General features: G+C 43.6%; 1 protein-coding gene across 6 annotated transcripts in view; it reads left to right on the top strand.

Moving 5' to 3' along the window:
- The window catches only part of LOC109896612 (TUB like protein 3), a 33,506-nt gene extending 19,268 nt beyond the window's left edge, over positions 1-14,238 (top strand). For 3 of the 6 annotated variants that reach the window (XM_031831539.1, XM_031831536.1, XM_031831540.1), the window contains 9 exons: positions 2,078-2,240; positions 3,218-3,424; positions 6,635-6,768; positions 8,119-8,310; positions 8,559-8,671; positions 8,850-8,967; positions 9,125-9,223; positions 10,654-10,825; positions 10,972-13,374. In XM_031831539.1, the coding sequence (XP_031687399.1) occupies positions 2,078-2,240; positions 3,218-3,424; positions 6,635-6,768; positions 8,119-8,310; positions 8,559-8,671; positions 8,850-8,967; positions 9,125-9,223; positions 10,654-10,825; positions 10,972-11,105 (1,332 nt within the window). In that variant the 3' untranslated portion in view covers positions 11,106-13,374. Of the gene's footprint in view, positions 1-2,077; positions 2,241-3,217; positions 3,425-5,114; positions 5,274-6,634; positions 6,769-8,118; positions 8,311-8,558; positions 8,672-8,849; positions 8,968-9,124; positions 9,224-10,653; positions 10,826-10,971 lie in introns of all 6 variants that reach the window. The other 3 variants (XM_031831535.1, XM_031831537.1, XM_031831534.1) reach the window with 2 other exon arrangements.

Raw genomic sequence — 14,238 nt, forward strand, 5'->3', positions numbered from 1 at the left:
AAAACTACCTCTAACTTCCTTCATACTGGATGCAGAGACATAAAAATGCTATTTATGAGTTCATCTGACTCTGGGGAAGTAAATAAAGGGCTTCATTGCCAAAAGCCCGAAATGTCCCTTTAAAACAAATCCTGTTTGAAATGTAAACCATCAGACTCCAAGTTGAAACCATTAAGCTCCCAGAGGCCTTTCATCTGGTTTTATTTGCATTTTAATCCAATACTGGGTATTTAATTAATATTATTTTTCAGGTGTCAAATAGAAGCAGGCCATGGTAGTGTGTGTGTGTGCACGTGCGTGCGTGTGTGTGTGTGTGTGTGTGTGTGTAGGTACGAGCGTGCGTGTCTGTGCTTTTGTGTGTGTGTGCGCCTGTGTTGCATTGACCCTGAATGTGTGTGTTGCGTTAGCCCTGAGTAATAAAACCTTTCTGTAGTGGTGGTTAATCAGCCCAATGAGGCTTCAGAGAGACAAGGACCTCTCGTCTCTTTCCAGCCCAGTTCATCACTAAACACCACTTGTTGTTTTGATGCTCCCCACTAATTGAGGCAGTTACATAACCCATCGCCTGCTTTGACCAGAGACCAGGACTGCAGGGCCAACTGATAAATGTCACCATAATTCATGGAAATTGACCATTTCTCTAGTGTGAAGCTTTATTATATTCATAGAGACATTGTGCTGTGTATTGTCTAGCCATAAATCTAAAGGGGGCCAACCCTCGTCGCTGTTGTCCCTAGTTTCCCAGAGCGTTTGTGATGGCTGTGACAATGTCAGCTCTAATGATCCCACTGCCTTGTCACTGTCCCCTGTCCCCAGTTTCTCTGTCCTTGTACTGAACAGAGCCTCAGTCAGCACAGCACAGAGTTATAGGGTTCCACAGGAAGCAGCATTTCCAACTCTAGGTTTATTAAAGTAGTTTAAATTGTTTGCACTGTATTTCAAGCACTCTGTTACTTTGTCTCAGCATCTTTTACAAAAGTCTAGGCTTACTTGCTGAAGGTTCCTTCACTGAGTAGCTAACTCTCTTATATCCCATTTCCTCTAGTGGTAATGCTAGGATACAAATGTCCATTATTCTGTGACCTTTACTATGAGATAAATATAGCCTAGCCAACCTTACCTCACCTGTCCTGTTTCTATGCGAGTTGCATATTCTGCCTTCCAATTTAGTGTCAAAGATACCGAAGGAAGAAAACATGACATTTTACTGTGGCTGAATGATTTTCCAGGTCGGGTCATGACGCTTGTGTGTGTGTTGTTTACAAAGCCATCTGGGGTTCCATTTTGAGATTCACATTAAATGGCCATCATGTTCTGTCCTCTCCCTCAACAACAGTGGGAGTGGTGAAAAGACAACCACAAAGAATGTGGAGTCTATCAAGGACACTGACACGGTTACCATAGCAACATGCATCTTGTTTGACACCCCTGAAACGAAGCTGGCAAGCTACGATACTGTGTTTTTTGCTCATTTGTTTTGTCATATTGCTTAAGATAACTTTGTTTTTCAAAACACCAACACCGGTGGTTTTTCGATCAGTGTCCCAAGTATCTGATAAGGACAGAGTCGTTACTGATTGTCTGGTTCTCAGCATTTTGAGTGATCTGGAAAAGGTGTAAGGCTGTCTGTATAAGGTTGAATATAGATGAGTGTCTGGCTTGATGATGAGGAAGTCATCATAAAGTAATTCTTCTCCATAGTCAGATGAACTCGTGGATACCAGTTGTATGTCTCCTCATCCAGTAGGAAGGAAGTTAGCTGTAGTTTCGCGAGCCAATGCTAACTAGTGTTCGAGCAATGACTGGAAGTACACAGTCTAGAGGTATGCATTACATAGCAGCCAGACCTCTTTGTTAAAGAGTGTTTTAATGAGGGAAAGGGATGGTGTCCTCATGGACTGAGGGGAAGAGAGGCCATGTATACCTGGACAGATACAGGTAGGGTCCAGAGAGAGAGGATCACTAGAGCCTTATCACCAGCTGTCAGTCCAGCTGTCAGTCTGGGGCAGGGACAGCCGGACGGACAGACAATATTTGCATGGTATACTCTGACTGTCGTAATCCCCCCCGTCCACAGAGGGCGCTGTTGGAGCAGAAGCAGCGGCGGAAGCGGCAGGAGCCTCTGATGGTGCAGCCCAACCCAGAGGCCCGGCCCAGGCGCTCCAGGCCTCGGCGCAGTGAGGAGCAGGCCCCGCTGGTGGAATCGCTCCTCAGCATCACCAGTGATGTCATCATGGACGGTGAGCCTTGGTTCTTGGGGTTAGCTACTGTACTAGCTAGTTTTTCCGGGGTCAGATCACACGATCGGGATAAAGTAATGGGTCTGAGGAAGCAGGATCAGTGCTGAGTGATTGCACCCCAGTCCACAGTCAGAGATAAACAGTTGTTGGCTATGAAGAAGAATACTTTAATGATCCATTTGCTTTCCAGTCCAGAGTGAGGGCAGTACGTCAGGTGAGGACAGTGAGAAGGAGTGGTGGGAGAAGGTGGGGCCAGGCCCCATGTTGCCCAGGAAAGCAGGGAGAGGGCCAGTCATGGAGCTCACTCTGGAGGAGCAGAGTGGCCTTCCAGATCGAGGTAGAGGAGACCAGTCAGGAAATACAAGACTAGAGAATAGGGTTATATTGGTGCATCCCACTTCTGATACCAATCACCTGTACATTGGCATGCAACGTATGTTAGTCTCTCACATACTGGGATACAATGTTATACAATGTTCCTCCAAACAATCAGGAAACTAATATATTGAGGTGTGTGTGTGGTGCGTGTGTCTAATTGCGCCTCCCTCAGTCTTTGGACGTGTGGAGAAGCGCCTGTTCACGGTAGTGGAGGAGACACCCAGGAAGCTGTTCTCTCTGATGCCCAGAGGGGCCTTCAGATGGGGAGGAGAGAGTCACATTCAGAGAGGCAGAGCAGCGTTCAGACTCTCAGGCAAGAAAAGGGCCACCTGCTCAGTGCAGCATATCACTCCATGGCACAAGGCTAAGCTCTGACATGAACATAGAGGAGAGGTACTACAGAGAAACGCAGCTGCAAGCAGACGGCTAAGTAATAAGGAGTAGGTACAAATCAAATCACCACAGGGAAGCACAGACAGGAATACAGAACAGCTCTTGGAGAAGTAAACAGCTGGATGCTCAAACACACAGACAAGCAAAGTCATTAACATAATTCAAGACATAAAAAAACCTGTCTATGAATGCGCCCCGCCCTGCAGGTATCGACGGCCCTGCTGCCTTCATGGGCTCTGAGGCCCCAGACCTGGGTACCAAGATCCAGATTCTGTCGGTGAGCAAGTCCCAGCCCCTGTCCCTGTCCCAGCCGCTGCACCAGTCTCCCCTCGCCGAGGAGCCTGACCGGGACGGGGACACGGAGACTCTGCTGGAGCCCAAGACGGACATCCACGAGCTGCTGCAGAAACGAGGTGTGAAGGGGGTTAGGGAGTCAGGACAGCCAGTTTGGACAGAAGATAGGAGTGTTAAAGTAGAGTGTTATAAAGAGTTCTGTCAGTAGGTAAGGCTGGGGGGTTTCTTGAACACCTTACCTGACCAGGAAATACTCCGGGGCCTAGTTATGGTCAGACCATGTGACCAGGAAATACTCCGGGGCCTAGTTATGGTCAGACCATTTGACCAGGAAATAGTCCTAGCCCTATGACCTACACAGCACAGACAATGTCTCATACGCAGTAGTGCTATAGACAGAAGACCTAGGAGAGTGTGTACACATGCGAGTCAGTCAGTTATATCATCATCTACCCTGATAAATCATCTGGGTCGAATACCAAGCAGCTTCAGAGATCACATCCCGTCTGCTGCTCTGGCAGGCCTCACGGCTACACCGACAGGGCACTCGATATAAGTGTCTCTTTCACACCTCTGGGCTGGTAGAGGCACTTTGTAGTCTAGTGAGAGGACAGGCTGAACTGACAGAGAGAGAGAATGCAGGATGGGGTGAGAAGATAAAGAAAGCGAAGGAGGACAGATGAGAAATGGGAGCATATCTGGTCCACATCGTTGTTCAGGGACAGTCTCAAGAACTTTGGAGGTTGTGGTTTATTGTTGCTGCTGTCCTTTAAGTTGCTCTCATTAAAAGCCATTGCACAGTGCTAAAACCTTTTCCCTGCTCTGGGATACTACCTCCTCCCAGGGCTGTGGTGCTGCAGTGTGCAGTTAGAGAGCCGGCGGAGGGCAAGGTTGATGGTGACAGTGAGAAATTGATCATTTTGTAAGGGGCAAGAGTAGCATCCACCTACCACAGTACCTATTTATGCCACCTCACCTCCCCTCCTTCTGGCAGGTCCACGAAGAGTGTTAGAAGTCTCTTTCATTTCCTGAGACTAATTCAATATCCTTCTGTACTGTTACTGTGCTAAATGACAAGCTAAATTAAGATAGCCAGGTCTATATCCGGGAGAGAGATGTATTACCTAGTTAAACCTGAGACCCAGAATAAGGGCAGTATATTACTGCATTAGCCTCCGTTTTTAAGGATCTTCTCCTGAACAGCAACAAGAGGGCAGGTAACACTCCCCTCTCAATAATGCAAACGTTCATCATGAATGAATGTCTGGTCTGCTTCGTGCTACTGAGATCCAGCCTGTCCTCAGGTGCCTTAGATAGTGCCTGGCTGCCCAATCAGTTTTATTTCCCAGTGTAAACGAATTGAAATGGAAACAGCAAAGGATTAGTAATAGCCTACTGCCTCCATTTGGATTTGACTTGGGGACGCTATTCAATCAAAACTGGTCAGCGAGTTCCCAAGGTAAAGTTCTTCATGTGCTGCTAGACCGAGAAAGTGGTTGAAATGATCGCGTTGTAAGTTTTGGTTTTACAACCTGAGCATCGAGCCCTTTCTTTTTAGAAAAGTTGTATTATCAGAACGTATTGGCATTTCCATTTGGCTGATTTAGTAAAAGAAGTGACTATACAAAACATTGTTGTTTTAATTGATGCCTTTGAGTCACTATTAGAATGTAGCTGACATTTGCGGTCTGTATTTAATGTTTGTCAGTACCCTGACATTTAGACATCTCTGGGGCTAGAGGGAGTGAACACCACTGTGTACATATTGTTTCTAGCCACGTTGGCCAATACATATGTGTCTGTCTGCAGAGGCGTGGGACATCTCTCTCAGCCCCTCCCCCTCTCTGATTGACCCCGCCAACGGCAGGGTGGTCCAGTTGGTTGGTGCAGTGGAGGAGGGCCCAGAGGAGGGGCCGGAGGAGGGGCCAGAGCGCCCACTGTCTGCCAGGGAGAAACTACTCCAGTCAGGTAGTAGAGAGCAGCCTGCCGTTCCCATGGTGACAGGGCTGGAGTGAAGGTTGTTGGGTTTCTGTCTCTCTCCCTCCCTCCTTTCCTCTCTCTGCAGCACTAACTCTATGGAGCAGAGGTGAAACTGAGGATACAGCAACAGTGAATTATATAGTTACTGGTAATTACCTAGTCATTGGATGTAAAGTGCTAGATATCATACTCTGGCTTCAAGACACCCCGAGGAAAACAGGTTAATATTTCTTGTATCATCAACAATGGAACAGATTGAGAGCGGACATTTTTCCCCTGCTCACTTTGAATTCTGCTATCCCATCTAAAAAATGCTTTCTCATTCAAATATTCCACAGCACCAGCCAGAGTCACGGCTGGTAAATCCAATTAGCAGCATTACTGACACCTGTCCAGAGCAGCTCCCACAGAGGCCTGTCTGACCACACCGTGTTGTGTCTGTCTGGCTGGCATCTCTCAATAGGATTTCTGCTCTCCCTCGTTCCTAACTAACCCCTTTACATTGGACTATCAGGGCCGGTTTTGTGGACACAGATTACTCCTGGACTGAAAAGCATGCTTAACATGCATTTAGTAGAAGGCTTAATCTGGGCCCAGGAAACCAGCTCTCAGTGATGGATAAAACACAATGAAGATGGAGAATCTATTGTCTTGTATTTCACAGTATTCTTTCCATTGTGGAAATGTATAGGGCTCTGAAGTGGACTAACAGTGGTGTCTGGGGATAATGAAGGCTGCTGGGATGGCTAGAGGTTCATAACAGGTCTCTTCTATCGTAACCTGGTTACTGGGTAGTCTCGTCTGTTCTATACAGAAAAGTTCTTCCTCAATGGGTCTCAACAGTTACTCAGCACTATTTCGCATCCGCTTTCCTTTCTATCCTCTGCCAGCTGTTTTAAGGTTAGGTTGTCTCCTCAAATTTTGGGGGGACTACTAAATGTTATAGAGAGCAGTTTTAGCTGCATATTGTAATATGTGGCCTTTTCCGATACAGGAAATATTGCATCAGTTCATATTTTCAACTGGGGTAGTATTGATGACTTAGTTGGAACAAATCAAAGGCGATGTCATCAAAAACAAAAGGTGCATACATTTGAAGAAATACGTTGCCCATATCCATTACATGCAGGCCAATCACAATGGGTCCCAGGAGAAAATAATCTCTCCTTGAGTCATGGCAATAAGAACCTATGGGATTACTGAGGAGATATGGAAGAGTTTTCAGCTTGGCTGGGCATCTGAGATGATCTCTCATGTCTGCACAGAACCCTGGTTCCTCCTGATCCCAACCAATGGAGTGTAAGCTGTAGGCCACATCTCCCATAGTGCATTCTTTCTCCCCTGACCAGGTCTGTCAGGCAGTATGAACTACGAAGAGGCCAGTGAGGATGAGGAACACGGTGATGAAGACAGGCCACGCTCGCTGTCCCTCAACCCAGAGTCAACACGGCCTGCGTCTGCCTCCAGCGCAAAGTCCAACACAGTGAGTCCAACCATATAGTTGTCTCTGTCCTGTCATATCATTAGGAGCACATACAGTGGGGCAAAAAAGTATTTTGTCAGCCACCAATTGTGCACGTTCTCCCACTTAAAAATATGAGAGAGGCCTGTAATTTTCATCATAGGTACATTTCAACTATGACAGACAAAATGAGAAAAAAAATCCAGAAAATCACATTGTAGGATTTTTTATGAATTTATTTGCAAATTATGGTGGAAAATAAGTATTTTGTCAACAACAAAAGTTTATATACTTTGTTATATACCCTTTGTTGGCAATGACAGAGGTCAAAAGTCTTCACAAGGTTTTCACACACTGTTGCTGGTATTTTGGCCCATTCCTCCATGCAGATCTCCTCTAGAGCAGTGATGTTTTGGGGCTGTTGCTGGGCAACACGGACTTTCAATTCCCTCCAAAGATTTTCTATGGGGTTGAGATCTGGAGACTGGCTAGGCCACTCCAGGACCTTGAAATGCTTCTTACGAAGCCACTCCTTCGTTGCCCGGGCGGTGTGTTTGGGATCATTGTCATGCTGAAAGACCCAGCCACGTTTCACCTTCAATGCCCTTGCTGATGGAAGGAGGTTTTCACTCAAAATCTCACGATACATGGCCCCATTCATTCTTTCCTTTACACGGATCAGTTGTCCTGGTTCCTTTGCAGAAAAACAGCCCCAAAGCATGATGTTTCCACCCCCATGCTTCACAGTAGGTATGGTGTTCTTTGGATCCAACTCAGCATGTCCTCCAAACACAACAAGTTGATTTTTTACCAAAAAGTTATATTTTGGTTTCATCTGATCATATGACATTCTCCCAATCTTCTTCTGGATCATCCAAATGCTCTCTAGCAAACTTCAGACGGGCCTGGACATGTACTGGCTTAAGCAGGGGGACACATCTGGCACTGCAGGATTTATTTATTTTCCACCATAATTTGCAAATGAATTCATTAAAAGAATCCTACAATGTTATTTTCTGGATTTTTTTTCTCATTTTGTCTGTCATAGTTGAAGTGTACCTATGATGAAAATTACAGGCCTCTCTCATCTTTTTAAGTGGGAGAACTTACACAATTGGTGGCTGACTAAATACTTTTTTGCCCAACTGTACATAGCTATGTGGCTATGGCTTGTGAGATTTCTAACGTATTCATTGCACATGGCAAATCAACTTGTCACTTGAAGACGTATAGAAATGCATGAAGACACTGAAACAACAAGATGGCAGATGAATGTTGTCCCCCCTACTCCTGGACCGTATCTCCTTTATAACAGTGATTGGCCGGTATGTTTTGTGACGTAGCATTGTGTGTTTTTTTCCCCCCTTACAGGAGTGCGTGACACCGGGGTCGCCCACGGCGGAGAGCGCCCTGATCGAAGTGGACAACCTGGAGGAGTTTGTGGTGCGTCCCGCCCTCCGCGGCATCACCGTCAAGTGCCGCATATCCCGGGACAAGAAGGGAATGGACCGCGGCCTGTACCCCACCTACTTTATGCACATGGAGAGAGAGGACGGCAGGAAGGTACATTTGACCTCACATCCTGTCATGGGGGATTAACATGGAGAAGACCTAGATAGATTTACAGTCAAGATAGATTTCTTTTTAATTGTATTTCACGGGCCTGTTTCATTGTCTTTTCCTCAATAGCTACATTTGAAATGGTTTGAGAATATAAAGTAAAAGTAACACCTGTTTTGACTGCAGTGATTAAAATGATGGTTTGTGAGTTTCCCTCTCACCCTGATTTTACTCTCCTTTGTTTCACCCAGCTGTTTCTTCTGGCTGGGAGGAAGAGGAAAAAGAGCAAGACGTCCAACTACCTGATCTCAGTGGACGCCACGGACCTGTCACGCGAGGGAGAGAGCTTCATGGGGAAACTGAGGTAGGACCATATTTCACTCGTCTCACAACTCTGCTAAATATAATTCTAAATCCTTGCTGATGAACAATTTACATATTGTTTTGAGCCCTCGGCTGCATCTGATAACTCTATTGGGTGGGATTGTGAGTGCTGGAGGGTCATTGTAGACTCTAATGTGATTGGTCTGGTCATCCTGCAGGTCTAACCTGATGGGGACCAAGTTCACGGTGTATGACCAAGGCACCAACCCCTGTAAGAACCCTGGAGCTTTGCTGGAGGAGAGCAACACACGACAGGAACTCGCAGCCATCTGCTATGTGAGTGCACACACACACACACACACACACACACACACACACACACACACACACACACACACACACACACACACACACACACACACACACACACACGCTAATATTATTGAACCTGTAAGGTTGTGTGACATTCTGATCTCTTGTGTTCTCTCTGCAGGAGACCAACGTTCTGGGGTTCAAAGGTCCCCGCAAGATGACCGTCATCATCCCAGGCATGAACATGAACTTTGAGAGGGTTCCTGTCCGTCCAAACTGTGTATGTATCAGCCCCATGGGACTGTACAACTCCAATCACTTCTCCTAACATTTGTAGTCACTGTACCTGTTATGCACAGTAAGGGAGAAGGGCGTGTCAGAGGGCATGATTGAGGGGCTAGGCCCCTTTTTTCTAAATTTCCGCCTGAATGATGTGCCCAAAGTAAACTGTCTGTTGCTCAGGCCCTGAAGCCAGGATATGCATATAATTGGTACCATTGCAAATAAAACACTTTGAAGTTTGTAGAAATGTTAGATAACACAATAGATAGGGTAGGAGAAAATCGAAAGATAAACCAACCGTAATTTTCTTTTTTTGGAGAGACCATCCTCTTAGAATGGCAAGTACAAGTTCATACTGAAAATGATCTTCCTGGATGCAATTCCTATGGCTTACACAGGGTGTCAGCAGTCTGTGTTCAAGGTTTAAGGCTTGTAATTTAAAAAACAAATAAGAAATATCAGTTTTAGTACAGGGGCACAGCCTTGGAAATTTGTGTTTGTGCGTGCCATGAAGACAGGACACAGCTTCTAAAATCAGTTTCCTATTGAACATACTTCTTTCCGTAAGAAATATTATAGTTTGATTAAATTGTAGGGTATCCAAGGAGTGAATAAAAACATATTTTAATTTGTTGAAACAAAGTTTAGGGGTAGATTTTCGGATTCCTTTCTCTGCATGTTGAACGAGTGGATTACTCAAATCGATGGCGCCAACTAAACAGACTTTTTTGGGATATAAAGAAGGATTTTATCTAAAAGAAACGACACCATGTTATAGCTGGGACCCTTTGGATGACAAATCAGAGGAACATTTTTCAAAAAGTAAGTGAATATTTAATAGCTATTTGTGAATTTATGAAACCTGTGCCGGTGGAATAATATTTTGATGTGGGGCGCCATCCTCAAACAATCGCATGGCATGTTTTCGCTGTAATAGTTACTGTAAATCGGACAGTGCAGTTAGATTAACAAGAATTTAAGCTTTCAACCGATATAAGACGCTTGTATGTACCTAAATGTTTAATGTCCATATGTTTCTGATTATTTATTTGACTTGCGCGCCCTCCAGATTCACCGGAAGTTGTCCCCTCTAGCGGGACGCCTAGCCCTAAAAGGTTTTTAAGACTCTGGCATTCTTACACCTTGAAATAGAAAATCATTGAGCACAATCTGAATAATGGAGTGAGTATTGAAGTCAACATCATGTAATGGAAACTGATCCTAACCCACTAAGTGCTGTGCGATGTGGTCACTGGGGAGTGATGTCAGATCAGATGGTTTGGATGTCTGGGTCGTATTTATTAGGGCACGCAATGGAAAACTAAATTGAGCGTTCTTATTGGATAAGTCAAGGTTGTCACTCCCTGTTTCAGTCCTATTTCTTCTGTTTAGTGCCTAATGAATACAACCCTGTTTGTGTGTTTCCAGGAGCAGGACAGCCTTCTAAGTAAGTGGCAGAACCATTCACTGGAGAACCTGATCGAGCTGCACAACAAGGCCCCCGTGTGGAATGACGACACCCAGTCCTACGTGCTCAATTTCCACGGCCGCGTCACACAGGCCTCCGTCAAGAACTTTCAGATCGTCCACGACAACAATCGTGAGTCGATCCGTCAGTGCTTCTCTTGACTCTTTCTCTCTTGCTCTTTTTCACTTTCTCTATTTCCCACTCTCTCACTCCCTCTCCTTGAGTAAAATGGAATAATGATTTCACATTATTGAGTCATCTCTTCTCTCTTCCCTCAGCGGACTACATCGTAATGCAGTTTGGCAGAGTGGCCGAGGACGTATTCACCTTAGACTACAACTACCCCATGTGTGCCCTGCAAGCCTTCGCCATTGGCCTGTCCAGTTTCGACAGCAAACTGGCCTGCGAGTGACCAACCCCATCACGACTCCTAACTCCCCATCACCCCCCCCCTCCCCCCTCCAGGACAACGCCAACTCCACAACACCGCCCCTCCACCTCCCCCTCACAGGATTCAGCGCCTTCCCTGTACAGCTCACCAGCAGTCTGCCACTATGAAAATAATCATGAACTATGACATCTCACCCCTACGTGGTACATCCAATCATGGCATACGAATCACGCTGACTTGGAGAGCGGATGAAGAGAGTGGGTGTGTGAAAGAGAGGACTAAAGCAAGTAGATTTGGGTGGAGGATATAGGATTTTCCTTATCGGCAGAAAAATGAAATTACCGTCCACAAAGGGAAACTTGTCACAAATCATCAAGGCGCCTTTGTTTTCATTTGTATTTATCTGTAGTTCTGTTTCATTGAGTTTGTATTGCTTTTTGTTGCTTTAGCTGTTGTATATTGGTGATTTTCTGTGTATTGAAATTGATTGAAAGGGAAAAATGACACCAAGCATCATAGACCAAACACTCCCTGTTAGGGACAGGACTTCTAACACAGACTAGACCAGGTCACAGGAGATGGTGTCTTTGATTTATATCAGATTTGAATGTTTTATAGGCCTCAAAACATGTCTGATGAACTCAAAACTGTTTGTTTTTAGCAGATGTTTTTAAAGTTGCCTTTAATGTTGATTCCAAGTATCATTTTACTCCCATTTTACATTATGTTGCCTTCTACAATCACCGTTGTGTGGTTCTTTTGACGAACTCTGGAAACCTTATATATCCTAAAATTCACCTCACTGTCTTCAAATGGTCACGTGGCTTTGGTTTCCAGCCATTTAGCAGCATCAAGATGTTCAATAATAAATAAAAAAGGGTTGACATAGTTTTTCTTCCTCTTGAAGATTAATTTCTCGTAATCACATTTATTTGCCTGCATATCAGAAAGTCTTGAAGTCATGCCTGTCCATCCAATGTGTCCTCATCTGTTTCCTTGTTTTAAAAACACACGTTAGTAAAAGTATCTCAGTAGCATTCTGAGGAGTTTGGAAGGGAACATTTCTTACTACAATTCCTTTGTACATGTCATTTTGTGATGTCTTAGCCCCATGTCAAGTTAAAACCACACGGGAAAGTCAATAGAGTTGCCCAGCAAGCACCATTAAAGGATTTCATTATAGTTTTATGTAAGATATATCTAAATGTAATTTCAATGTGTGGAATACATTAGTTGGAATCCAAACAATGGAGGAATATTCCGTTTGGATTCCAAGTGACAACGGTCGCCCTGTACTCAGTCTACATTATATGCCAAACTTATCTACCCATGTAAAATGACACCAGATTGAATAATAACGCTACATTTTATATGTACTGTAGCTGGAAGTGTTACTCTGTTCAGTAGACTACACTTGTACTGTACCATGAGGTCATTGAGAACCCACTGGGCAAGAACTGGTTAAATCCACAATGTTTCTACGTCATTTCAACCCCAACATTTGAGGTGATGACTTTGAATCAACGTGGAACATTGATTGGATTTGCAAAAAAGATTTTTTTTAAACCCAACTTTTAAATCCAATGACTGGGTCAAATGTTTTGTTGATTTCACGTTGAATTCACGACTCAACCAAATGTAAATCAAAACTAGATGTTGAACTGACGTCTGTGCCCCGTGGGAAATTACTTTTGGGGCGACATTTAAGGTGCAAAATAGTTCAAATATGTGCAAAAATATATTAAAAGGTGACCATAAAAAGTAATTTAAGTAGAGTTTTTAGTACACCGAAAAATGCATAAATAGTGGCCTTTTTTACAACACTCGTTGCTGAAGAAAAGTTTAAAATTACATCACAATGCCAAATTATTACTTTTACAGTATTTTTTGCACAGGTTTGAACTATTTTGCACCATGAAAAAGTCACCCTTGATTGATTAAAGTTTCAGCTGGATGGATGTGCTATAGAGATGCTTCTGTCCAGTAGTGTGATTCTTGTTCTTGGAGGATTAGGAACATTCCTGTGGTAGCCTGCAGGATGCATTTGATTCCTGTCCACTGATTATGTGTGACAGTGTCGGGAAACAAAGTTAATTCACAAGATGTACTGTTAGAAAGAGGGAAAGGGTTTGTTTGTACAAAATATATCAAAGAGAAATATACAGTTTTAATACAAGATACTTAAGGGGAATTGCATTCCATTCATAACTTAACTTTCTGACAATTTTTGGGGAATTGAATTTCAGAAATATGACTGTAAATATAATAAATGAAGATATTGTAAAGTGAACAAGACTCCCCTTGTAAGTTTAAGTAATGAATGTATTCAGTAAAAATTCTAATTCTCTACTTTTGCATATTTTTTCAACCAAAACCTAATATTAGATAAAGGGAACCTGAGTGAACAAATAACACAATAACACAATTACATACTTATATAATTTATTTAATAAACAAAGTTATGCAACATCCAATGCCCCAGTGGGAAAAAGTAAGTGTCCCCTTAATTAAGCTCAATTACTGGTTGTGCCAGTTAGCTGCAATGACTCCAACCAAACGCTTCCTGTAGTTGTTGATCAGTCTCTCACGTCACTGTGGAGGAATTTTGGCCTTCTTGCATGCAGAACTGCTTTAACTCTGACACTTGAGATTAGGTCAGGACTTTGACTAGGCCATTCCAAAACTTCAATTGTGATGCCTTTTAGCAATTTATTTTAGTTTTTTATCTAATATTGGGTTTTGGTTGAAGATCTGATAACATTCAGTATCAAAAATAGAAAGGCGGCAAAAACCTTTTCACAGCACGACTGTATAAACGTTCATTCATAGGCTAGGTTGTAGCAACCTCATGATGGGTATAGGGAGAATGTTAGTATCATGTAGTAGCCTAAACCTATCGGTGGTACATTCAACTGGGTGAATGGAATATGAATAACAGTCATCCAATATTCTGTAATAGAAATAATGCCATGCTTGTTTAAAAAAAAAGAATGTCCTCCCTAATCATAAACGGAACCGACTGCCCCTGATATATTCAGTAAACCCATTTATTTTCAATAACATGTTGAAAGCAACATCTAGAACTTTACATTTATTTTTTCTATATGACCAAGTGTTACAATTGCTTTGATTATTAAAACATTTAGAAAATATA

The sequence above is a fragment of the Oncorhynchus kisutch genome, linkage group LG9, assembly GCF_002021735.2.
Source record: "Oncorhynchus kisutch isolate 150728-3 linkage group LG9, Okis_V2, whole genome shotgun sequence".
Taxonomy (NCBI): Eukaryota; Metazoa; Chordata; class Actinopteri; order Salmoniformes; family Salmonidae; genus Oncorhynchus; species Oncorhynchus kisutch.